This window comes from Globicephala melas, chromosome 16 (genome assembly GCF_963455315.2).
Source record: "Globicephala melas chromosome 16, mGloMel1.2, whole genome shotgun sequence".
Taxonomy (NCBI): Eukaryota; Metazoa; Chordata; class Mammalia; order Artiodactyla; family Delphinidae; genus Globicephala; species Globicephala melas.
The window spans coordinates 29,376,817-29,402,688 of NC_083329.1; the positions used below are offsets into that span (position 1 = coordinate 29,376,817).

At 54.3% G+C, this 25,872-nt stretch overlaps 2 protein-coding genes across 9 annotated transcripts in view; one reads left to right on the plus strand and one right to left on the minus strand.

Moving 5' to 3' along the window:
* Window positions 1-1,585: 1,585 nt before the first annotated feature.
* On the plus strand, window positions 1,586-25,272 carry LOXL4 (lysyl oxidase like 4). Of its 4 annotated transcripts, XR_004041423.2 has the most exons (16): window positions 1,586-1,681; window positions 5,964-6,258; window positions 6,841-7,019; window positions 7,927-8,132; window positions 9,557-9,595; window positions 9,769-9,988; window positions 10,769-10,952; window positions 11,127-11,281; window positions 11,984-12,151; window positions 13,204-13,366; window positions 15,528-15,771; window positions 16,870-16,985; window positions 17,602-17,738; window positions 18,119-18,230; window positions 18,554-18,700; window positions 20,280-25,272. XR_004041423.2 is itself a non-coding variant. In XM_030865287.2 (15 exons), exons 2-15 carry the CDS (start codon window positions 5,979-5,981, stop codon window positions 18,583-18,585), a joined length of 2,235 nt encoding a protein of 744 aa, XP_030721147.2. In that variant the 5' UTR covers window positions 1,586-1,681; window positions 5,964-5,978; the 3' UTR covers window positions 18,586-25,272. The 4 variants fall into 4 exon arrangements, 3 of the variants coding, with proteins under 3 accessions (XP_030721147.2, XP_030721144.2, XP_060142246.1); XM_030865287.2 differs by having other exon boundaries at window positions 18,554-25,272; XM_030865284.2 differs by lacking the exon at window positions 18,554-18,700.
* The window catches only part of R3HCC1L (R3H domain and coiled-coil containing 1 like), an 87,441-nt gene continuing 85,872 nt past the window's right edge, over window positions 24,304-25,872 (minus strand). For all 5 annotated transcript variants that reach the window (XM_030865281.3, XM_030865280.3, XM_060286261.2 and 2 more), the window contains one exon: window positions 24,304-25,106. In XM_030865281.3, coding sequence (XP_030721141.1) covers window positions 25,039-25,106 — 68 coding nt within the window. In that variant the 3' untranslated portion in view covers window positions 24,304-25,038. The remainder of the gene's footprint in view (window positions 25,107-25,872) is intronic.

The window sequence follows — 25,872 nt, forward strand, 5'->3', positions numbered from 1 at the left end:
ATGAGAGGTGGCTGGGCATGGGGAGGGGGCCGAGGCATACCTGGCACCCCAGCCCACAGCGGGCTCATTGTCCCTGGGGGAGGGGCTGGGCCACTACTGCTGCCACTGACCAAGGCTGGAAGCATTCTTTGCTGTTGATTCATCACAGGGTACTCTTTGAGCCCAGCTGGGGTGGGGCAGGGCATTGGGGGGACATCTGGGGCATGGGCAGCCAGGGGTGAACACTAGTCCTCCAGTGGCCAGGTCAGTGTGACCTGGCTGTCACCCAGGAATCAAAAAGGTCTGCCTTGCCACCCTAGCCCTTATCACATTCTGCCTTATAGTGATGTTTGCTTACTTGCGTCTGCCTCCAGGACCAGACTGGGAAGCCCCTCCCATCCACCCCCTGCAATGTCTAGCACTCTAGCCCCCTGTCCAGCAAGTAGGAGAAAATCAAAGATGTGCTGAATGATGGAGCCTTTGGAAGACCGTCAGGCAAGGTGGGGGGGAACAAGGGGAATCAAATTGCACTGATCTGGGCCTAGGGAGGAAACTGGGAGGCTGGAACTCTGACCATTTTACAGACCGGGGCACTGAGGAACTGGGAGGAACCAGGACTGGGGGAAAGAATCTGGAGGAACCAGGCTGGGATTCAGGCGTCTGGGTGCCCCCCAAAACTGATGGGACTCCCCTCTGTCAGCCCCTCCTACTTTTGTCTTATTCCACCGTCTCCCCGCACCCCACCCTCCGCATACACTCTCCGCCTACGAGCCTGTCAAGGGCCAGGGCTGCCTCATTCAGCTCTGTAAGCGGTTGTAGTGGAGGATTTCAGCTTGTTCCATTATGGTTTATTACGTTGGGGAGCAAGTCGTGTCTCTTGAGGCTCAGTATTCCCAACTGTACAAGGGGCCTCATGCCCCCGCAGTACTCAATAAACTTCGAGGGACCAGGGCAATGGAGAGGACTGCCTGTTACCCCAAAGACAGCACACCTACACCCCACCATCCCGACCTCATCTGAACAGAGCCACCTCGCCCCCCTGCCCGCCCCCGCCGAAAGGAGCCTGCGTTGTCCGAAGTAAACAAGCCGGTGGGACAGTGAGGCGCTACCACGTGAAGGGCGCTGCGCATCTTAGGGACCCACTGACTGTAATCCCCAGGACAACTCTGGTGGTGGCCACACCACCTGGCTTTGCAGAAGAGGAAGCTGCGCCTCCGACAGGCACTCACGAGGCCACAGCGGCACTCGGGCAAATGCAGCCAGCTGGCGCCGAGCCGCAGTCTTTTCCCGGGAACGCCGATCCTCCCACAGTCCCTCCTGCTATAGCGCGCCAGTTCCCTCCACGGAAAACAGCTGCCCCGACCCCCGCAGCCTAGCGACCCCGGGACTTCCCGGGCCAGCGGGCTGCGAGTGGGCGCCGGGCCGCCCCGGGCCGCGTCCGGGGGAGGGGGTCGCCGGGCCCTCGTGGGGGACCGACAGGGCGGGGCGCCCGCCGCGTCCAGGTCCGCCCGGGGGCGGGGCCTGCGGGCCTCCTCCGCGGCTGGCGGGCTGGAGGGCGGGGCGGGCGGAGCGGGGCGGGGCGGGGCGCGGGCGCCCGTGGGCCGCAGCTGGATAAAAGGGCCCCAGGGTGCCCCAGGAGGCCCGTTAGCGCTGCCCGGCCGCGGAGCCCCGGCCCCAGCCCCGCAACGTCGCACTCCAGCTGGTGAGCCCCTGCCTGGCCCCTGGCCAGGTCTGTCTCTCGCTGTCCTGCCTGTCTGTCCGACTTCTGTCTCTCTGGGGGTCAGCAAGTCTCTGAGGGTTCCTGAAAGCTGGGAATGGCAGGCGTGGGGGGTCCCATGAACAGTTAGCCTAGACCCCTAGTCACTCCCCAACCTGCTGCCAGTGTAAGTGACCGAGTTGGGGAGCTTGGCCCCATGGCCGCCCAGGGTGGTGCGTCGTGGCCTCGGGGTGCCTGCGTGTCTTGTTTGTGGACACGCTGCGTGTAGTGTAGGCTTTTCTCTGGCCTCTCCCGGGGCAGGGTAGGGGGAGGCAGGGGAAGGGACAGGTGGGTTCAGACGTCATTCCTGTGACAGGGTTCAAAGAGGCAGGGTGGAGCCGGGCTCTCTGAAAAAAACAGACCAAAACTGAGTATGCTGGGGGTCGGGGGGAGACTGGGGACAGAGATGGAGGGTGGGCAGAGGGCTTCAAACTCTACATGTCCTATGCCTGGACAGGTGGACATTTGCTGGCACTGTGTCAGGTCACCACAATCAGTGGTCCCAGGGAGGCAATCAGGGCTGAGAGGGGAAACCCCACCCCCTCCTCAAAGAGCTAGAGAGAGGAGGCTTCCAGTGATTCCGGAGCCTGGTTCCCACCAGGACAGCACCCCAGCGCTCTTTCTGAATACCCTTGGGCACTTCCAGCCTCTCTAGCAAGGCCAGGTCAAGCCAGGTGCCAGAGTCCCCTGGCAGCACCTGGATCAGGTGCCTCTCTCCTCCAAGCTGGCAGGATCCTGGATCTGCCACTTGGTTGCACTCAGCGCTGGCATCCAGCCCAATGCCCTCACACCACGGCTGGGTCATAAATCAACCAGCAACAGGGTGGAATTTCATTCATCTCCCTGCCTCCCTTCCTTCTTCCCCTGCTCCCGTGTCCATCTCTCTCCTGACTGGGAGCCTGGCGCTGGAGCCAGGCTGCCTGGGTTTGAATCCTGGCTGGGCAAGTTACTTAGCTTCTCTGGACCTCGTGTCCTCACCTATAAAGTGGAGATGAGTATTCAATAAATATTTTTAAATGTATAATAAACTTATTGTGATTAGCCTGCCCTCCTCCTCAGCCTCACTCTAGCTAGCCCTTTCTCCTTCACTTTGGAAGAGATCCACTTTTGAGGCTGTTTCCTTCTCTGAGGGAGGCTTCTCAGCCTGGTCCTCTTTTTGCTTAGCTCTGGGGGAGCAGTTATGGGAGACACTCCCCTGGGTTGTGGAGACAGGAAGCAAAGACACCAAGTGCTAGGAAGGTGGGGGTCCGGGCGGGGGACTTAATGGAGGGGGTGACGTTTGAACTGGGTGTGGAAAGATGTGTAGGAATTTAACAATCTGAGATTGAGGGAAAGGGTACCCCAAGTAGAAGGAACAGTGAGAGCAAATGCTTGGAGGCTGGGAACTGAAGGATGTGTTTGGGGAATGTGAGAAGACAAGTGTGATGTGAGCGAAAGCTGCAGTGGGCAGGAAGGCTGGGAAGTGGGCTCTCCCTGCATATGACTCGGTTCCTGCTACCGCCCATCCACCTCCTGGGCGGCTTTCATAGAAGGGAGCTGATCTAGCTCCAGGATTCTTCAGCAGAAGGCCACCCCTGTCCCCACGGAGGCCCCTTGGAGGGCAGGGGGCCTACAGGCCCAGGAGTGTCCACAGCCTCTAATAAGACCTCCACAGTACTCTGGGGATGTCAGCCACAGCTACACAACTGACCTACCCAGCCCACCCCCTGGCCCATATCGTAGATGGGGGACCTCTAGTGCCACCCCCTCATTTTAGAGGTGTTGCACCTGAGTCTCAGAGGAAAGCATCTGAATCATGTCACCTAATTTGGTGGCAGAATGAGGAGCATCCTGACTGCTGCTGACAGGGAGCGGGGTCATCTCTCAGGCCAGACCCAATGTGACCCCTGGGTCCTACCAGCTGGTGGGCCCTGAGCCCAATCTTTCTATCCTCTCATGTCATCTGGGGGAGGTCTCTATCCACAGTGACTTCGGTTTGGCTCAGTCACTAGCTGTCCACCTCCTCCTTAGGGGTGCAGGGAGGAGGGAATGGGAACATCCCAAGCAGCAGAGAGCCTTCTGCATGTGGTGACAGCCAGCAGGGAGCCTCCCCCGGCTCCTGAGTGGGGAGGGACATGAAGAAAACAGTGCTTAAGTCTGAGAAGGAAGTGTCGCAAAGAAGGGTAGCAGTACTGGGGACTTGATGTTGAGTTGGGAACGCGGCCTCCATTCCTTCTTTATCCAAAGAGAGGCTGGGACCAACCTAGACCAATGGTTCTGTAGTAGCTGTTTCAGTTGCTGTTAATAATAGCTGTCAGATGAGAGCTTGCTCTTCTAAGGGCTTAACGCGTATTCATTCATTTGATCTTCACAAGAATCTCACCCCCATTTTATAGAGGGGATAAACTCCATGAGAAAACTAAATCACTTGAGATTGAGAAACTAAATCACCTGCCCAAGACCACCCAGAAACCAATTGGTGGAGGCGGGACGTGAACTCAGTCAGCCTGACTCCCAGTCTGCACGCCTAAGCGCAGTGCTATGCCACCTTGCACCCACGCATCTGCAGATATCTACGGGGTGCCACCTACATACCTGGCACTGCTCTGGGCACTGGGGGCACAATACAAAGTCCCTGTTCCCGTGGAGCTTCGTTCCTGAGCTCATCATGTGCACTTCTAGGAGCCCACTGCCCCCAGCCCTGGGCTCACCAAAGCAGGCGGCTTGGTAGCTGAAGTGGGTGGGACTGGGCGCGGCCAGGAACAAGGACCGATTCTCAGCCAGAAACCGGCTTGTGGGGAAGGGAATGGCAGGGGGCCCTGTAAGACGCTCCCCACTGAGACTGACCAGCTAAGGAATCCCCCTAAGAATAGCAGTGGCCATGGGAGAAAGAGGGAGTCTCCCCAGAAGGAGCCCTTTTAAGCCTCAAGCACCGAAGAGGAAGCCCAGGACCCGACTTTCTCCCTCCACTTCCAGGCCAGCCTCAGCTTCCTGTCAGCAGTAGAGCTGGCCGTGGAGGAGCTTCGGCACTGGTGGCTGCAGATACTCTAACAGCTCCAACCGGGGATGACCGTCCTCTGTGCTCGTCCCAACCCTGCTCCTAGGAGCAAGGCTGCTAATGTATGAGGGGGAGCCCCCAACTCGTCCCCTGTAAGGACCCAGAGAGCATATGACAACAGCTTCCTGGAGATGGGAGCCCTCTTCTGTGTGTGGTCACTGCCTAAAACCCTCCCAGGGCCCTTTACTTCCTGCAGGATGAAAGGCAAACCCTCTGCACGGTGCACAAGGCCCTTGATCATCTGGCCCCAGCCTGTCCCTCCACCTCAGTCCCCTCCAGGCCCCCAATACTGCAGTACAGGGTTAAGAAAGGGCACTCCCTGCTCTTGCACAAACTCACCTCTTTCCCTGTTTCCCTCTTTCCTCATCCTGTTCTCTCTACCTGGAATTCCCCTTCTCTGAAGGGGAATAAGAGAACTCTTATTCATCCAACAAGGCCCTGGTTAAGTGTCCCTTCTCTGATTCCTCATCTCTGAGCTTCGTGAGGGCAGAGAGTAGTGTCTGATGTGTTCACTTCTGTGTCCCAGCACCTGGCCTAATAGTTGGCCTGAAGCAAATATTTCAAAAATGTTCATTGACTCAATGTACAAATTATGCATGTAGGTGGACCTAGAGGTGGAGCTTGCTGTGTGGCTTGGGCAAGTCTCTTAAACTCTCTAGGTCCCAATTCCTTATGTCTAGAGTCAGGAAGTTGATCCAAATACCCTCTGTCTCCTCCAGCTCAGACAGTCTAGCCCTTGGGGGCTCCCCATGACTCAAAGTGTAGGCACCCCCACCTTCTACATATAAGATGACATCAAAAATGGCTGTTCATTGAGCACTGGCCGTGTGGCAGGCTCGTGATAAGCACTTTATGTAGGCACTTTACATCCATACTTTATTCAACACTCACAACAGCACTGGGAGATAAGGATTACTACCCCCACTTTACAGATGAGGAGACTGAGGCTCGGGAAGGCTAAACTTCAACTTCCTCAAGGTCATATGGCCAAGGAATGGTGGGTTTGAACCAGATCGACTAATCTCAGAGCCCAGACCCAATCCATGCCACCACACACACACACACACACACACACACACACACACGCACACGCTCTCGGAGGGACCTGTGCTACCCTTTGTCTCTGCTAGCAGAAGAGACCCGAGGTCAGGGGTAGACGTGGTCATCATTGTCACATTTACTCGTTCCCAGGTGCCTTGACCCACAATGTGGTCCCTACCAGCTGCCTTCCCTCCTCTCCTGCTGCTCCTGCTGCTGAGCCAGACCCCTCCCAGCAGGCTGCAGTCACTGAGCACCATGAAGCTACGGCTGGTGGGCCCAGGGAGCAGGCCGGAGGAGGGCCGCCTGGAGGTGCTGCACCAGGGCCAGTGGGGCACCGTGTGTGATGACGACTTTGCGCTTCAGGAGGCCACGGTGGCCTGCCGCCAGCTGGGCTTTGAAGCCGCCTTGACCTGGGCCCACAGCGCCAAGTATGGCCCAGGGGAGGGTGAGTGACCGGTGCTCCCCTGCAGGATGACGAGGAGATGGTAGCGGGCTTCTCTCAGGGGCTGGGCTCCCTGAGGCTCCAATAGAACCTGTCACGTTCCCACCAGTCCTTTGATACCCAGCTCAAGTGACCACCTCTGTGAGGCATTTCCTGAGTGCTCCAGCTGCAAATGACCTGTCCTACTCTCCCATTCTCACTTGCAGTGAGGCCACCACCATCACCACCATCACTACCACTCAACTCTCAGTTCCTTGAATATAGCAATCACACACAATGGGTGCTCAGCAAATGCTGTTGAGTGAATGACTAGATGGATGAATGAGGGAACAGGTAGATCTAATTAACAGACCTACCTGGCATTTTCCAAAAGCAGATTCTATGGGACCTGAGGCCAAGAGGAGACACTAGGCAGGGATGTAGATACCAAGCTCCCAGGAGAACCAGCTCCTCTCTCCACCCCCATTTTCTACTCAGGCTTTGGAAGAGGAATGTTGATAACTGTGGGGTCCTATCCAGGAGGTAGAGCCCGTGACTTGCCTCTCTGTGCCTGTCCCTGAGCATCACTCATCCCCTCCCACACAGGACCCATCTGGCTGGACAACGTTCACTGTGTGGGGACAGAGAGCTCCCTGGACCAGTGCAGGTCTAATGGCTGGGGCGTCAGTGACTGCAGCCACTCGGAGGACGTCGGGGTGGTGTGCCACCCGCAGCGCCAGCGTGGCTACCTTTCTGAGAGGGTCTCCAATGCCCTTGGGCCCCAGGTGAGAAGGCCGTTCAGGCCCCGGCCTGAGCTGAGGAGGGGGTCAGGGGACAGAGGGCGTCCAGGTGGCGAGCCTGGAGGAAGAAGGAGAAGAAAGGGAGCAGAGCGCGGGCTGGGGCCCTGAGGCCTGCTTGTGGCCTGGAGCAGGTGCACGGGTAGAGGGCCCCAGCTTGAGAAAGGGCAGGCAGGGAATCAGAGGCTGGGTCTGCCGGAATCACTGAAGCTGCTCCCCACGAGGGAGGCAGCAGCAGGTAGGGCTTGCCTCAGCCACAAGGCCCGGCCACAGTTGCTGTCTCTTCCTGGCACAGACAGCTCCAAGCTAAGAACAGCCCAAGCCGAACAGCAGGAGCAGGCAGGGCAGGTCTCTCGACTCTACCCTCTGCTGCCAGACGGCCTCAGCCTGAGGACAGCTGGCCGTGGCCCACTGAACGGGGCAGGCCCTGACAGGGGGCTTCGCACCGGTCTAAGTCATCCAGGGTTAGGGTGGGGGTCTCGTGGGCCAGAGGATCCTGCTGGTGGTCTCAGGCAGCTGGTCTGTGCCCATCCTCTGCCCTCCCCAGGGTGGCGTGAAGAAGGCCCCCTTGTGCCTGGTGGAAGCCTCCCAGACTCCAAGGGCTCCCATCCTGGCCCCAGGAGAGCATGGCTCTGCTTGGTTCTCCTGGAGTTGAGGAAAGGACCCTAAACAAACCGAGCTTCTGCCTCCTACTCACTGTGTGGCTTTCAGCAAATGCCTCCCCATCATCCCCAAGGACCGAGCCACGTGGCCTCTGTTTCCTGGCCTGTCCCATGAGGGCGCTGGGTGGGGTGATCTCTAAGTGCTCCGAGCCCCAGCTTTCCCACGTGAAGACCTGCAGCGGGCTCAGCGGGGGCAGGAATCCTGGGGCCCACGGTGACCACGCGTCCCACAGGGCCGGCGGCTGGAGGAGGTGCGGCTCAAGCCCATCCTTCCCAGTGCCAAGAGGCAGAGCCTGGTGACCGAGGGAGCTGTGGAGGTGAAGTACGAGGGCCACTGGCGGCAGGTGTGTGACCAGGGCTGGACCAGGAACAACAGCAGGGTGGTGTGCGGGATGCTGGGCTTCCCCAGCGAGGCGCCTGTCGTCAGCCACTACTACAGGTAGGAGGACGGCTGGCTGGAGGGCCGCGCGGAAGGCGGGGTTGTGGAAGCGTCTGAGTGTGTGTGTGTGCGCGCGCGTGCACGTGTCTGTGTGTGATGTGGGACCTTGGAGACTGCAGTGAGATTGGCAGGAGTAGTGTCTGTGGGAGGACATTCAGTGGGTGTTGGGATTGGGAGGGAAACAGGCCCGGTGGAGCAATGTGCCTGGGTTTCCTGGGTTATGGATCCCTCAGTAATTAAGACAAGAGTGAGGATGAACTTGGAGACCCTGGGAAGTTTCTAGAAACAATCAGAAAATAAACATCGTACTTGCCAATCAGATAAAAAGAATTGACTATAGTGCAGAGTACTCCCCAAATGAAATGTAAATAAATGTAAAATTGTGTCCCTGATTAAAAAATTAGACCTAACTAGTAAAGATACAGTGCTGCTCGCAAGTACAGATGGCCTGGGTTCTGGTCTAAGCTTTGCCAACAACGAGCTGTGGGCCTTGGTAGGGCATCTGGGCCTCAATTATCCAATCCGCAGGGAACTGTTTGAACTTTGTCTCAGTGAATTTCCTCAACTGCGATCCAAGCTAGGCTCTGACTGGGTTGCGTCCAAGCCAGGCGTGGGGTGGGGCGGCATTTGGGAGAGGGAACATAAAAATATTCTGTCAGAAACGTGACAGAACTGTCCCAAGACTGCATTAGCCTGTAAACGATGACGAGTCATAGTTCTACCAGCTCCGTCAGTGAAAACTTCGTATGTTTCTCATCAAGGGATAAACCTCCCACGAAACATCTGAGTCATCTACCCTTGCCCATCCCCAATCACTTTTAGTTGGTCTGTCCCGTGTCTCTGACTTAGATGACCCTGGTTTCCAAGGCCAGCCACGTGGCCCCATCCTTGGGGATGACTGGGAGCTGGGCCCCTGACTCCCTGCTGCCCGGTAATTGCACATCTGGGCCTGGCTGGCTTGCCTACCTCCCCTGAGGAGGGCAGCCCTGATTATAGCCTCAGTATCTCTGCCTGGGCAGCTCCCACCAGAAAGGCCTTCAACTTCCACCTGTCCCCAGAGGACTTTCCCCAGGGCCCCTTTTCTCCGGTTGCCCCCTGAAGGCTGACCTTCATCTGGACTGGGGGAAGGGTGAGCTTGGAGCTGCCTGCCCCAGGGCAGCCCGGTGCAGAAGAGACACCCACTTTGGGCTTAGTCAAGGGAACTTGCTCGCCCTGCTTTCCTTCCCTGTAAAATGGAGATCATCGTTATCTGTGGGGTGGCCACTCCCTCAGGACTGTGGTGAAGCTCAGCATTGAAGTAAGATTAATGAACAAGTTTACAAACTGAGTCTAGTACAGACTCAAGGACAAGTATGGAGAGGCAGGGTGACGGCGGGTAGGACTTCCGCACCCACTCGACTCCCCGCCTGTTTGTTCCCATCCAGGAAAGTCTGGAATTCGAAGATGAAGGATCCCAAGTCTAGGTAAGGAGCAGCACCCTCAGGGGAGGGTGCAAAGGGGTGTGGCATGAAGGGCCTGCTTCCCCTCCCTTCTCCTCCCCTCCAGTCCCCTCTCCCCTCCCCAGTGCCTTGGCCTCCCTGAGTCCTGAGCACAGCCCTCAACCCCTCCCCTGCCCTCAGTCTCCCTTGTCTTCCAGACTGAAGAGCCTGACAAAGAAGAATTCCTTCTGGATCCACCGGGTCAACTGCCTGGGAACAGAGCCCCACATGGCCAACTGCCAGGTGCAGGTGGCACCAGCCCAGGGCAAGCTGCGGCCGGCCTGCCCGGGGGGCATGCACACTGTGGTCAGCTGTGTGGCAGGGCCCCGCTTCCGCCCTCTGAAGGAGAAGCCCGGGAGCAAGGAGTCCTGGGCAGAGGTGGGTCCCATGCAGGCCTGGAGGCACAGGCCCCACCCCACGGGGAGGCGCTGATGGCGAGGCAGGGGAGGAGCGGTGAACCACCCCTATCAAGGGGGCATCAGTTCAGACTGGGAGGAGGAGAGCAACTCACAGAACGTAGAACTTTGGGATTTACTTAAAAGGGACGTTTATAACCCTACCATAAATGGAAAGCTGACAACTGTAATTACATTGTAGCTACATCCCATTGAGGGCCGAAGGCATGGAGCCCGAGCCTGGCCCTTCGTCATAAAAAGCAATGAGCAAGTGCTGGTAGGCACTGGGGCAGGGCAGCACCATGTGAGGGGGTCTCCTCGATGAAATCGGAGCAGGCGGGCGGGCATTAGAACAGAAGTGACTTGCCCACTGTGCGTTTCATTGACACATGTCCCCACGGGTCTCTAAAATCATTTCACAGATCTGCTGCGGAAGTGTTGCTCTGGGTTCAGCCCCAAAGGACAAAGCAGCAGTGAGGCTGGGCAAGAGGAGGGGACTCGCCTAGTGAGCAGGTGGCAGGCTGTGAAGGCCAGGGAGCCCCAACTCCTAAGGCTCTTTTGTTAGGGCTGGAATCTGTGATTACTGTGGCCGCTCTTTGTCACCGAGGAAGGGGGAGGTCGAGAAAGAGCTTATTCAGAGGAATGGCCACAGAAGTCAGAACTCCAGGCCTTGGCTCTGCCTGTCCTGAAGGGGCTCTGCCGGGGGTGTAGCCCCTACCCCTGCCTCCTCGGCCCTCCCTGAGGCCGGGTTTTCTCCCAGCAGGAGACGAGGGTGCGCCTCCGCTCGGGGGCCCAGGTGGGCGAGGGCCGGGTGGAGGTGCTCAGGAACAGCCGGTGGGGCACGGTCTGCGACCACGGGTGGAACCTCCTCTCCGCCAGCGTCGTGTGTCGTCAGCTCGGCTTCGGCTCTGCTCGGGAGGCCCTCTTTGGGGCCCAGCTGGGCCAAGGTGAGCGAGGAGGCCTGGGGTGGGGTGGGAGAGCCTGGATGTGCCGCCGGTCCACCCTCTGGTGGTCCTGGGGTGCCAGGGCCCAGGCCGGTTCTCCCCTTCTGTGGAGGGGGAGCCGCAGGTGTGGGGTTGCAGAGATGGACCTCCCATGGCCTCTCTCCCTCCCTTCTGCAGCGCTGGGGCCCATCCACCTGAGTGAGGTGCGCTGCGGGGGCTATGAGCGGACCCTCAGTGACTGCCCCTCCCTGGAAGGCTCCCAGAATGGTTGCCAGCATGACAATGATGCTGCCGTGAGGTGCAACATCCCTAACTTGGGCTTCCAGGATCAGGTGAGCCCCGAGCTAGCCTGGGACACTGCTTGGAGCCAGGGGGGAGCAGTTCATGAGAGCCTGCCTGGAGCCAGCCTGGAATGCCCTCTCCTCTGGGAGCCTCCCCTGGCCTGGCCTACTTCCCCTCAGGGCCGGGTTCTAGCCTTCAGAGGTGTCAGAATATCAGTGGGACTCTTCAGGTGCATGGGCTCTCCCACCCCACCCTCTCAGGTCCCCTGTGAAGCTGAGAGAGACGGTGCCTAGGGCAGAGGGCCACAGGATGTCAGCACCCGGGAGTGACACTGGGAGGCTGAGTGGGGTGGTCAGAGTTCAAGGGTCACGCTAACATGGACTGTGGGCAAGTCTCTCGCCTCAGACCTTGGTTCTCTTCTGTAAAATGGGGTCAGCTGTCCCATAGGGTCATTGTGAACGGGACGATAGCTATGAAAGCCCTTGGCAATAGGCACGTTGTCATCAGTGGTAGGATTTCAGGTAGCAGGAGGGCAAGTACCAGAGTGAGAGCCCCAGGTGCAGGCACCCAGTCAGATTTCTCGAGCGGGCAGGGACGTTAGGGACTATCTGATAAAACGTCCTCACTTTACAGAGGAGACTAAGCCAGAGAAGGGGAGTGTCATGTCCAGGGCTGCAGGTTTCCAGGCCGGCAGCCCTGAGCTCTCCCCTGCTAAGGCGGCCCCGCCCCTCACACACCCCTGACCATTGCAGGTACGCTTGGCCGGCGGACGCAGCCCCGAGGAGGGGGTGGTGGAGGTGCAGGTGGACGTGAACGGGGTCCAGCGCTGGGGGGCCGTGTGCAGCGACCACTGGGGCCTTAGCGAAGCCATGGTGGCCTGCCGACAGCTTGGTCTGGGCTTTGCCAACCATGCCATCAAGGTAGGTCCTTGCTGTGCTCCAAAACTTCCTGTGCTAAAGCTGCTGACCCTTCATTCATTCACTCAACAGTTAATTATGAGTGAAACCATGTGCCAATATAATGCTGGGTGCTGGGATACTGTGGTGAACAGGACACACAGTTCCTGCCTAACGGAGCAGTCAGTCGCCACATACAGTCAAGTGAGGGATGCAGTCGTTCATAAAACGTTCACACAACAGGCACATAATTGTGTCTGTAGGAAAAATGAATAGAAGTGAGCCAGACGAGGTGGGGGAGGAATAAAGAGCCCATGCAAAGACCTTGCGGTCGGAGAACGCTTGACTCTGTTGAGGAAATCAGGGGCCGGGGGTGGAGTGCGGCTATCAAGAGGCAGTGGTGTGAAGCGCCAGGGTGAAGGAGGAGACGGGCCACACCATTCAAAGCCCGCAATGCAGACTTTTAAAAGATTTCTTCCTTGCTGTGCGGCAAACAGTTGGGATGGAGATTAACATGAGTACAGAGAAACTATTGCAGTAGCCCAGCTGAGAATGGTGCTGGCGTGGACCCGGGGAAACAAGTGGATAGATTCCAAAGATATCAAGGAAACAAGATCAAGAGGCCTGGGGCATGGCTGCCATGGAGAAACCTCTTCAACTTCGCCCACACTGGCCTGCCAGGCAATACTGGGCATACTTCACCCGGGAGAACTGGGCTCAACCCCGAGCACAACCGACCATCTAGGGTTTTATGAAGAACAGCTGGGGAAATGGGACAGGCCTGCGTGAACAGGAAGGGAACAGGACCTTCGTCTTCAAACAGCTGAGGTCTGCCGTCAGGGAGAGTGATGGCAACAGGGCCAGCGGTGGAAGCCATAGCAGTGGATTTTTGCCTCGACACATAGAAGGCATTTCTAATACCAGAGGGGTCCAGAGTAGCATCACTAAAGATTTCAGGCCAAGGCTGGGCACAGCCCGGTGTGGGTGGTCTGATGGGGTCCAAGCCTCAGATGGGAGTCAGGTGACTCTAAGAGCACATCTCAGCCCTGACTGGGTGATGCTGGCTGTTTTCTTAGGACACCTGGTACTGGCAGGGGACGCCGGGGGCCAGAGAAGTGGTGATGAGCGGGGTGCACTGCTCAGGCACAGAGCTGGCCTTGCAGCAGTGCCAAAGGCACGGGCCGGTGCACTGCTCCCACGGTGCAGGGCACTTCTCAGCCGGAGTCTCCTGCACAGACAGTGAGTAACGGGAGGGGCCGGTGGGACAGGCTGGCCCGGGCTCCCCTAATTTTGCAAGGCCACACCTCCTGTCCTCAGGGAGGGCCCTGAGTGCTGGTCCCAGCTCCAAGGCCAGCAGGGTTAAGGGGTGGAAGGAGGGCTGGATGCAGAACGCCAGCTCTGCCATTTACCACGTGCGGGGCCAAATCACCTGCCACACGGGGATACAAACCCTGCCCTGCCCATCTCATGGAGTTACTGTGAGAATTAAAACAGAGAATATGTGAAAATGTAAGGATACACAACAGTGTTTTCCAATCGTCGCATCACGACCAATAGTTTATAAAAACAGGATAGAAAACAATGATGTGATACATTTAGTAAGGGTAATATTTTTCTCTTGGAATTATTTATGTGTGTCACATTAAATATATTTCTTACTACAGTCTGTAGTAAGAAAAGAGTTTGAAAACTGTTGTAGAGGGTGTGGAAATGTGAGGACACATGGGGCCTACGGTGAGCTGTGGGACTCACCCAAAAGACTTTAGGTCAAGACCATTTTGAGGCATCGGTCTGCCCCACACCCCCAGATTCTTGGGGTAGAAGCATCTGTTTGACATCTGCCAACCTGGTCTGGGCCAGGATAACCGTATCCAGTCCAAAGGCTGCAGGCTGCCACCAACCTGAGTGGCCACTTGACCTTCTTCCCAGCCAGGCTTCAATGCCCAGACATCCTTAACTCTTGTCAGCGAGCTCTAGGACTTCCTCTCTGTCCAGCGCATGCTGGAAGAGCGCCAGCCCTTACAGTACACCCTCCCCTGCAGGGCGATGGGGCCTGCTCCCCCGCCTCTCCCCTCCCAGGAACCTGTACCCCTCTGTCCTACCGCCTGGAGTGGCAGCTCTTCTCCTAAATGCATTTGATGTTTCACAACGGCTGAGCACAGTCAGCCGACCTGCCATCTCTGTGGTCATCCCCATTCCTCCTCTGTAATTTTTCTCCCTTTTTTCTTGCCTTTACCCTCTCTTCTTCTCTCTGAAAGCACTCTTTTCCCTCAGGAATTCTGGGGTCTGTCAGTGGGCATATCCTTAGCTCTCTCCAAAATATGCCTCAGGAATTCCAAGAGCATTTAGTGGTAGTACAGACACCATCCAGCAAACAAGCTCCCACCCTCGACGCCTGTGTTCCCATCTCACCATCGTCAGTGCAAGGCTCACCCATATGATAGCTCTGCCCCAAATCTAAAGTGTAACCCAGTTTTTGCATGAACACTGAGAATTGGCAAATTTCTCTCTTGACGTTACATGCAAAAGCTGTGCCTTTCCTCATTTCTGTGCTGACACAGTGAGGGACAACACGCTGGCCTCTGAGGAGGGTAAGAGCCCCCGTGACAGGAAGGGAGCGGGAGAGGCACTGAGCAGCTTATGGAGACACAGGCTCTAGCATGTTGGATTTTTACGCACCAGAATGTCCACGATGCCTCAGAGGAGAATGCACAGGATGCCCTGGTACGAACACCCCTGATAGCAACCAGGGTAGAACAGGACGCTTGGAAGAAGCACAGGCTTAGGAACTGCAGCAGAATGCACCAGAACGGTAGAACCCGGGGCAGGCTTGGTGCTTAACTCTTCCAGCTCTCCAGCCCTCTCCTTCTGCCCCTCGCATTGCTGGAACTGAGGCCCAGAGAAAGAGTGAGCTGAGGTAACAAGCTAGGGGTCAGCAGAGCTTACTGCGGGGTTATATGAGCTAGGCTACAGAGGCACTTAATGGGCTGAAACGCATTCTACAGAAGAAATACTAGCTTACATCAACCGCATGCTTACCGTGGGCCAACCATGATCTAAGCACGTTACAGGTACTATCACACTAATCTTCTTCTTCTTCTTCTCCCCGTCATCCAGATGAGGAAAATGAAAGACAAAAGGCTGAGCAAGTCCCAGAGCTAGTTAATGGTGTAACTAAAAACCAAGCCAAGAGAGGAACCCAGGCAGTCTGGCCCCAAAGCCAGCAAGCTTAGGCTAAGGTGATAGAGCTTTCTTGCTATTAGAGCTCACATCTCCTGACTCTAAACCGCCCTACTCTTCCGGCGCCTCCAAAAGAGCTTAGTCTGGAGGCAAGGCTGTCCCCTAAGCCAGGGAGCCAAACCGGCTGCCTTCCTAGCCTCTGGGTCTCCACCGTGCCCAGGTGCTGCAGACCTCGTTCTGAACGCCCAGCTAGTGCAGGAGACGGCCTACCTGGAGGACCGCCCGCTCAGCCAGCTGTACTGTGCCCATGAAGAGAACTGCCTCTCCCAGTCCGCTGACCGCATGGACTGGCCCTACGGACACCGGCGCCTCTTGCGCTTCTCCTCACAGATCCACAACCTGGGCCGGGCCGACTTTCGTCCCAAGACAGGACGCCACAGCTGGATTTGGCACCAGTGCCACAGGTTAGAGCCTGCTTAGGCCTTGGCTCTAGGGGAACAAAACCAGGGTCCAGGGAGCCAACCGGTGTGGTCTCTTCCGGGCAAGCCTTCCTGGGAGGGGCGTGCGCTCTGGGAAAGAGCCTTCCTTCCTAGACACCTCACTGGCCTTGCCTCCGGGCGGCAGTGAGGAATCCCAGGAGCATCAACCTGCCCTCTCCATCACTCCGTCGGCTGCCCAGGAGGTACCCACATGTCCATCTCCACCACAGTGTCCAACAGAGCAGTCCTTGCCAGCAGAGCTGGTCTCTGTTAGAATGATAGTGGACAATTTTTCTGTTGGCCCTGAGGCCTTGTCTTTAAAAGCCAGGTGAAGTGGGGACTCCTAGAAACCTGGAGACCCAAAATAGCCATCCCATCCAGGGTGCTGGCTGTGCAGAAAAAGCTAGCTGGTTTCTGCAGCAGCAAAGCGAGGCCCGCAAGGAAGAGCTGCTGGCGCTGGAAGGAGACAATGAGCGTTCTTTCCTACCAGGAGCCTCCAGCCCAGACAGAAGGAGAGATGATGTCTGTGACAAAGGCAGAATGGAAAAGGGTGTTTTTTTCCTTCAGGACACAGCCGTGGGTGGGGAAAGCTGAGAAGAACAGGCAGTGACTTTGGGACTTGGCCTTGCTGAGAAAATAAGTACCTTTCCCGGCAGCATGAAGAGCTGTCATTAGAACTGGAAACAGTGGTAGCAGTTTGGGCCCAGGCTGGCAGGGAGCAGAGGAAGCATCCCTCCTCACTCAGCAACTCGGCTCCTGGGCTGGTCCCTGGACGTGTCTCTTCTTTCCACCTGCAGGCCTCAGGCCTTGTAGCCAGGCAGCCTCCTGGAGCTTTGACCTCTCCTCACCCGGGTGAGACCCTAGGTGACAAGAGCAGCTGTCTTGCTGCCTGGCAGGGGTGCCAGAAAAGTAGGCCATGGGTCACACTCATCTTGGGTTTGGGGGGGAGAAGCGCACTGCACTGCTATTGTAACGTTCCTCTCTGGGTAAGGATGGGGCCTAGTGCCTCAGCCTTCCCTACCAGCTCCTCTGTGAGGACCCTCTCCTGTTGCTGCTGGCCTGACAGCTCTGCCCCTTCTGCAGGCACTACCACAGCATTGAGGTCTTCACCCACTATGACCTGCTCACTCTCAATGGCTCCAAGGTGGCTGAGGGGCACAAGGCCAGCTTCTGTCTAGAGGACACAAGTTGCCCTACAGGTATGTGGTTTCCTGTCGGCATATCCTCCTCTGTTAGATTCCTCGGCCCCTTTGGGCTCGGGATCCCCTCTGCCCTGCTTAACAGCCTAAGGCAGCTGGAGACTCCAGCCTGGCAACAGTCAGCACTCAAGGCGACTCAAAAAGATAAATTTCTTACCCTCTCTACTTCCTCTGCATTCCCAACATACTGTGTACCACTTTTGAAATGCCTAACGCTTTCTCTTTTGGATAATAGTTGCAGACCTGTTTCACTTCTAAGTCCTTTGGGACTTAGCATGGATTGATTGTCTGATTCCTATTCGCACACCCACAGTTCCTAGCCCTTAGAAATGGCATGGTAAAACACTGGCTCTCCTCAGGGTTGTATGGGCAAATGAATTAGCGTAGTAGGGCTGGAATCTTCTAATCACATTTCCTAGGCCAACAGGAATTTCCACTAGTGCATCCAAAGAAATAATCTCTGTCACAGATGGGCTTTGCTATGGTGCTGGATTCATGCTTAGTAGGAATTCTGGCTCCAACAGGCAAGATATTTAGCTGAAGCCCAGGCCCCTAGTCTGACTGCATTTAATTGGCAATTCAGGGACTCAATAACTGTCAGCACCCTCCATTACAGGAATGCAGAGGCGCTATGCATGTGCCAACTTTGGGGAACAGGGAGTGACCGTTGGCTGCTGGGACACCTACCGACATGACATTGATTGCCAGTGGGTGGATATCACAGACGTGGGTCCTGGGGATTATATCTTCCAGGTAAGTGAGCTTAGGGATTCCCCACAGGAGGTCCATTTCTTCCAGATGTTCCAAAAGCTCCCTGAGGTCAAATGAAGAAAGAGAGCTTCATAAATAGGATCTCTGCCAGGTCTGGCGCTTGAAGGAGCTACACCGTAGGGGAAGGGATCAGAATCCAGGACGTAGGTTTGAGTCCTGATTCAGCGAACAAGGGGCACGTCGCAACTCAGTCCCCATCTATAAAATAAGGACCTTACTGCCTCCTTCCTGGGGTGGCTGTAAGGGTTAACAAAGAAGACGAGCACAGTTTGCAAGACAACATGAAATGTAAAGGATGTCACAGCCACTGTCAACTCAGAAGCCCAGTCACCTGTTTTCAGCTGGCCCATCTCTCACCCCAGGTGGTTGTGAACCCCAAGCTCGAGGTGGCAGAGTCCGATTTCTCGAACAACGTGATGCGGTGCCGCTGCAAATACAACGGGCAACGGGTCTGGCTGCACGACTGCCACACAGGTGACTGCGGGCCACTGTGAGACCAGCCCCATGCGAGCTCGGGGAGCTGGAAGACCCTGTGTCCCTGTGTGTGACTTCAGTGTGTGTACAAGGCTGGGGAGGGGACAGAGATGAATTGCCTTTGACAACTTCATAGAAGTTCATAGATTTCTGGAACAAGCTGCATCAGCCCCACCCAGTAACTATTCCTACATCCCTCTTTGTCCTTAAGGTTGTTTGGATTGTAATCTCAGTCTGCCATCTGTCCTGGAATCTTTCCTTTACTTCAGGCCATGTCAGGATTTCGCCTTTCCAGTCTGTTATTTCTCCCCTTCCTTTCATAGGGTCTTTCTTAGTTGCCTCCATCCCAGGCTGACTGCCTCACAGGCAAACGTAGAAGTCCCCCGGATCCGTGTTGCTACCGCCAGCCCTGATCACTGCTTACAGGACGCAGACCACGGAGAACAGGGCTCAGGACGCTTGCAGGATTGGTAATTTCAGGCAAAGAAGCAACAATCCAGTGGGGAGCAGAGTAAGGAGGTGGCTGCCTCACTTGCCTGTACAGAAAGGAAGCAGTTCCTCTACCTTAGAGTTTAAAGTGCTTGTATTTGCTGTGGGGTGTGTGCAGTCACTCCCACGCTTTGCACACAGAGGGTGGGGCAGGTGTGTTCATTTAGTCCACAAACATTTATTAAGACCTACCTCTGTGTTGAGCACTGCCAGGCACTAGGAACATAAATAGGAGTAACAGGCAGAGCTAAGTGTCAGGTAGGGTAAGCAGACACGCAAATGGGTAACCCCAGTCCTACTGGGTACCCCAGAGCGCTGTGAACCACTGCTGAGCAAGCAGAGCGCCCTCCGAGCAACCACCTGGAGGCCAGCCGGGGTTTCGCAGAGGAAGGGACATCTGAGCTGGCTGCAAGGAGAGGCACAGGTCAGAGAGGGGACGAGGAGAAGGCGCATAGGATTTGGCTTCAGAGGGCTTCACTGGGCAGCAAATCCAGTTCCACCACCTTCTGGCTTTAAGACAGTCAGGAAATCTCCTCCTCAGAAGCTGTCTCTTTTGTAAAATAGGGCTATGCAGTCACACCTACTAAAGCTCTTTGCAGGGAGGGTTACGGTGGCTCCTGCTGAGAGAATGGACTTGATCCCGTGGGCTTCTGGGAACCACTAACAAATTTCAGCCAAGGAGGCAGGGAGATCAGATCAGATTTTCAAAAGATAACTCTGGCAACAGATGGAAGACAGTGAGAAGAGGAATATAAGGATTTGAAAATCGTGAGACTGCGTAGATGCTGCTGCCATTAAGTGAGACAGGAGCGTGAGCGAGATCAGGGGTTGGACCCTAAGGCTGCCGGCGTGGAGGCACAGCCTCCGTGATGCTGCGGGCAGGCTGCAAGGGGGCCAGGGCAGCAAGGAAGGAAAGACCACTACGCAGCTCTGACCCCTCCAGGGTCCTTGCAGGAAACACAGGGCACACTCAGGTGAGAGTAGGAGGTTATTTAATGAGAGGACTACACTGAGGTGTGAGTAGGACTAAGGAGATGAGGAGTGTTGAGACGTCCAGGGATAAGCAAAAGTGGAATGTTGTTATCACCTTGGGCTTGAAGGGGCAAAGTGTGTCCTGGAGCCAGGCGAGCGCTAGCACTGAGGAGGAGGGAGCAGCGGGCAGGAGACCATCACTGCACAAAGAGGGGAAGAAATGCCCTGGCCTCTCTCCTTCCATCCTCTAATCTCGTGCTGTTTCTTCCCAGTGACCTACATCAGTCGGCAGTCTCTAGGGGTCAGGTCTCCAGGGCATGAGAGAACAAGAAGGGTAGAGAATGAACCTGGGGAGGGGCGAGGGAGAGTGGCCAGCACAACCCTTCCCACTCAAAAGCCTATCTTCCCGATGTCCCTGCAGCTACGCATCTGTTGGCATCCATTTCCATAAAACGGATTGTTTGTGCCCACGACTAACCTGATGGAAAGGCTGAGCTGGGCAGGATGTCTTGGTGTTTGTGACGTTGTCAGGGAGGGGATGAGACTCCGGTCAGGTCGACGACTTACCTGCCCTCCTCTGGTCCGCAGGGGACGCACACCGAGCTAACACAGAGCACTCCCCGGAACAGGAGCAGCGTCTCAGGAACAACCTCATCTGAAGGCACCCCTGCGCACCCCCAGCTGCTGCCCACACACCAGATACCTCAGCTTATTGGAGCCATGCCCTTCACAGAGCCCTAACTCAGAGGGTAAGGGGCCAGTGCCAAGGGGCACCAAGAACCAGCTCAGGAAGCCTTCTGATGGCAAGATCACCACACCAGGGCGGCACTGCTCCCTCAGGATGGCTCTGGGTCTATCCCCTGAGGGCCTTTGGTCTCTGGACTATGGCCTTTGGGCTTTGTTCAGCTGAGCTCCTCTTCCATAGGAGACCCAGTCCTTCCCGGATCTTGCCCCAGAGTTCATGGTTCAAGAGCTATCAGTTCCTTAGGAATGGACTGTGGCCCAGTCCCCCATCTAAATGGTGCTTTGCAAATGTCTTGGAGGAGGACCGAAATACACAGGAGGAGAGGTCAGCTCTCTGCTAGGAGCTCTGTGCAACACAACTTGTATCAAAGTCACAACTGGCAAAGAAGCTGGTGAATTCAGTCCCTTGCTTGATAGGTCCGCATTTAGAATTCAGCTACCATACTCTCTAGAGTCTGTTCTTTAGTGCCCTTACCTTTACCCTACAGCACATATGGGTGTTTCTAATATCCCTGGAAGCTTAGGCCTCAGGCATCCCCTTATCTCCTGACGGGCCCAAACCACCAGTTACCGAGTGCTTGCGACGGGGCAAGATTCACTGGAGTGGCCAGATATGGCCTTCCCGCAGAGCAGCAAGAGGAGGCCGAACAGAAAGAGTCCCGGGGTGCTGTGGACCCCAGCTGCTGCCAGGCCCTCTGCCAAGGGAAGAACACTTGCCCTGACCCCGGCAGGCAAGGTCACTGTGTGCCTCAGGACCGGCCTAAAGGTCGGGTCCCCCAGGCTTCTGGAGTGAATTTTGCATTGAATAAAGTTTTGCAGTGGAAAGAACATGGGTCAAACAGACCGCTCATCTCTGCAGGAAAAAGAAGACAGGTCTGGTAGAGTGGAGGACAGGAGACTACGGAGAGGTCAGAAGGGGAACATTTAATTTAGTTAAGGACTAAACCTAGGAAAGGCCACCATCCCTGCTTGACCTGGCTGTTGGCAAGCCCTTGCTCAGATGGTATAAAATCCCATGGTCTTCCTGGACATGATTCTTAATCTTGTCTCCACTAAGACACACTTGAGAGATGATCCTTACAGGTCTGATGCCCTGATGCCAGTAAAGTTTGCTCACTATGGACTGCTACAAAGACAAGACTGGCTGTGATTCTTGGCAGTTCCCAGCACCCTAACTCTCCCCCTTTTCACTGCTGGTGACCTGGTTACTAAGATGTGTGGAGCCCACATACTACTCACAACAGCCCCACTGCACTTCTCCGACATCAGCCTACAGTCTGCTTCGCAATTCCCTCCCTAGGCTCCGTGGTGAAACATGGGTTGGAAAGGTTAAGGGATGAAAAGTAGGAGGAAAGAAGAAAAAGTCCAAAGATGGTAAACTTTTACAACCAAGGCTGCAAGGCCAGAGTGAATGGTGGTAGATGGGGCAAGATTACAACAGTCCTCCCGTCCTCACATATGAGAGCTGCCCTTCCTTAGCCGGTAAAAAGGGACCCGCTCTGGGGTATCCTCTGTGAATACAAAGAAGCGCGCTTTTCCTTCTCCTCTACCATCCCTCTTCTCAACTCCCTCACCTCCTTCATTAGGGCAGAGGGAGAGCTTTACTTTGGCATGGCAGTTTAGGTAAACAAGGGAAGGACTGATTTCCTGTTGGATCCAGCAAACATCTCCCAAACAGTAACAACATTATACTCGCACATGCACCCAATGGTCTGTGAAAGAACGTGTAGCTGGCGGGGGAGCGTGTGGTGACTGATGACTAGATTCAGGCAGGGAGGTTACCTACAGCTTCTGGCTGGATCCAAGTTTCCAAGAAGGCCAGAAAAAGCAGGCCAGGCAGCCAGCCACCGGCTCTGGTCTCAGTCTTGCTGCCCACATCACACATTTGATAGGTGCAGCCAGTTCTAACTCTTGGAAAAAGCTATACAAGGGTTGCGCTGTTACACCTCTGACTTGAAAGGGAAGGATATGGGAAGATGCGGCTGGCATGACTTGTAACTAGATGAGGAATGTTAACAGAATAGCAACCACCAAATTCCAGACAGAACCAAAAATGTCTGATGATTTTCACCTCGGCATTCTTGTCTCAGAGAAACTGAAGTACTAGGAACCTCAGCTTACCATTCAGATGCCTAATTTCTTCCTATTCCACAAAGACTTCCACTCCATGAGGAGTATACTGGAACGCAAGGGGAATGTCTCTATCTACTATAAATTCCAGGTGATACTGGGATTCAGAAGTTCAACATACATGAAGCAACGTGTAACACACAGCAGAGTGCGTTAGCTGTCTTCTCAAATATCTACCCGAGGAGCCAGTGGCAGCTACAGGGTGCTCTCCAGTTAGCTCAGTGTACAAAGGCATGGTGTAGATATGACCAAGGAGCTGATTCCTGTCTGGACAAGCTCAAGTAGTCCGTGCTGGGTCAGGGCAGGTGCTCTTTCTTACCTCCAGCCAGTATACATCAATTCCAGCTACTGGAAAAATACAACTAAAAAGCACATTCTCTACTAAGGGCCGAAGCAGGAGCACTCCTTAGCTTTCAGTTTTGGCTAAAAAAATCCTTTCTCTGGATCTACTTATAAGGATAAATCTGAAAGTTAGAGGTGGCTGACTGTTATCCGAAAAAAAGTGTAAGTTACTAGCCACCAAGTACACAGCATTAGAATGAGGACAAAAGTAACTTCTTGAAATTATGAGTACTAAAAGAAAACTGGGTAATAAACACGGGACTATGTGTTACCATCAACAATGCCCTTAGAAGCCAAAATGCTGCCAGAAAGGGGAAGCACCCTCAAAGGCAAGTGATAGGAACAATCACTTTTTTTTTTTTTACCACCCAAGGCCATTCTCAGCCTTGAAGAATCAAAACAGAGCAAAGGTCTACCTCAGAGGTATACTGTTCAGTACGAAACCTGGCTAGTTTCCTGCATTTCCTTTCAAATGCAGCCATACTGTTCAAACAGACTTCCCTGTGTTCTACGATGACAGCACAAGCTGTACAGCCAGCTGCCCTAAGCAGTGCTGGGGCAGAGGGTCGAGAGGACCTAATGACCCCTCCAAACTTGGAATGGAGGTATTGAACATGAACAAGGGACAGTTTCAGAACAGACAAAGGATGAGAAAAACAATGCTGAGGAACTGTAAGAGGGCTCTAAGACCGAAACAGCGGCAGGGATCAAGACCCACGGCCAGTGTCATTTGAGGAACGTTTGGACGGAGCCCCACTACACCATCTTCTAGGCAATGCTATAACCCATCATTGTCATGGGCACTAAATCATACAAAAATGAGGCTGCTGCCCTCACTGAAAGCACAATGAGACATCATTTCTTGCTCTCTCAGCATCTGGAGGTCCACCACTACGATTTCTTCAAAAACACTGAGAATGCAGATATGAGAAGGATAAAGCCTGAGCTGACTGCTCTGACTTGTCCACGTCTTTTAGGAAATCTCTTACTGCCCAGAGGTGTGTGACTCGCTGCTCTTCACTATAATGGACGAGCTGGTATGGCTTTTGCCAAATGCCTCTGGCAAAGGCAGAGAAGATCATACCAAGAACATGCTGTGTGCCAGATGCCTCCTGCAGGATGTCAGATTGGACAAAAATGGCGAAAGGCAAGAGGGTGGGGTGGGGATGTGCAAAGAGGGCAAGAAGGGGAGAGAAGCCACCACATACCAATGCCAGGAGAGTATTTTGTAGTATACTCTGGGGCACAGAGATGATCAGCAGTCTACTGCTGATCAATAAAACCAACAGATCCACCGAATCCACGCACAGCATTACGGGGTGAAGATAAGGGAAGAACTGCTCTCTAATTTCTTTAGGGGCATGACAAAACTGGCCAACAGCAGAGTGATGTATGTCATAAAATGGGCTTTAATGTCTTTCTCTTTCAACGTGATAGTACTGCTTAAACTGGAACTGGCACACAGCTCCCAAGACCGGCTTCCTGTAAGGAATGAAGCGGGCACGCCCCAGGCTGCCATGCGGCTGGAGCAGCCCCAGGCACTCAGCTTAGTACAAGCTCTGGAGTCCAAATACCTACACCTGCTGCAGTTCACCAACTTTGGGGTTCTGGAACCGGCAGTGCAGATTCTGTGAATACCAAGCACTCCAGATACCGTTCCATCTCCTTGTACTAACAGCTCCCTCCCCTCTGACCGCCCACCTCACCCGCCCCCTGCAATACTGCTGTTCTCAGCTTTGTGAGGTACTAAGGAACACCCTGCCTTTGCGGTGCCTTAATCTCCCATCATCACAGGTTTGAATCCTCTGTTTTGCATTTGCTTAAAACATCTTGGAAGTGTGACTTGCCCTGTCCAGAGGACTCTTGGAAGTCACATCTTCCAAGTTTCTTCCTAGCTGATGGCTTCCTTCCACGTCCAACACAGTTAAGGCAGTTCCAAAGAACTGCATTTAGGAGTGAAGACAAACAGGAGTCTGTCTTCCTCCTATACCTCATCAGCCCTTGTCTTGATCGCTTATCTCTTTCTTTCGTTAACATGCACATCTGCATGTACACAGAGCTCTGGAAAAATCCTCTGAAGACTGGAAATATTTTCTGAATTCCTGGAATTATCCCTGTCATCAAATGATGTTCAAACTGCAGACTGGTCTCTGCCTTCCCAGATGTCTTCCCGTTGCTTGGCTTCCAATTGTTTTCTCTCTGTAAATAAGGGCAGTGTTAAGATGGTTAAGTATAACTTCACATAACCAGTGACTTTCACTTAATCTGAATTACAAGGCAAACTTTAATCATGAGACAGGTGAATTCCCTGGTTTTCTCTTACCTGATTCCAAGAGTCAATATTTTTAACTTTCCAAGTGCTTTGTAAGTGGGAACAATGTTTCTCTTACTATATAATAAAAAGAGAAAGATCTGTGGCTAATAGAAATAAAAAGCATATGGAATAAGTCAGAACTGAGCAGGATCCAGATTTTTGTCTTGCTGATAATATATTTATTTTAATTATCTTTCTAAACTGTGTTAGTGCTTCAGTAAAATTGCCCATTATTCCCAGTCTACTGATCTATATAAATATTTCAATAGGCATCAAGAATATGTTTCAATATTTTTCTTCTACTTTTTTGCTCAAATGGAAATAGTAGCCACTGGGCTTTAGTCATATCTCTCTACTACAATTCTACAAAAAAAAGAAAGAAAAAAAAATTTCACAGGAAAATCAAATTTCAATATTTTCAGAGCACTTTCAGGAGCCAGAAATCTTCTGGAACACCAATTCCAACATGGAAAAATGACCACATATAATGGAGGGAAACTAAGAACTGTTTCTAAAAACAAAAAATGCACAAATCTGGGCAATCCATCTTCAAATTTTAACACAGAAGCTTAGTTTCCATTTAACACTTTCACCAATACCTGAGACAATAAAGACCTTACACAGTGTGGTGACCCAAGTACTTCACTAGAT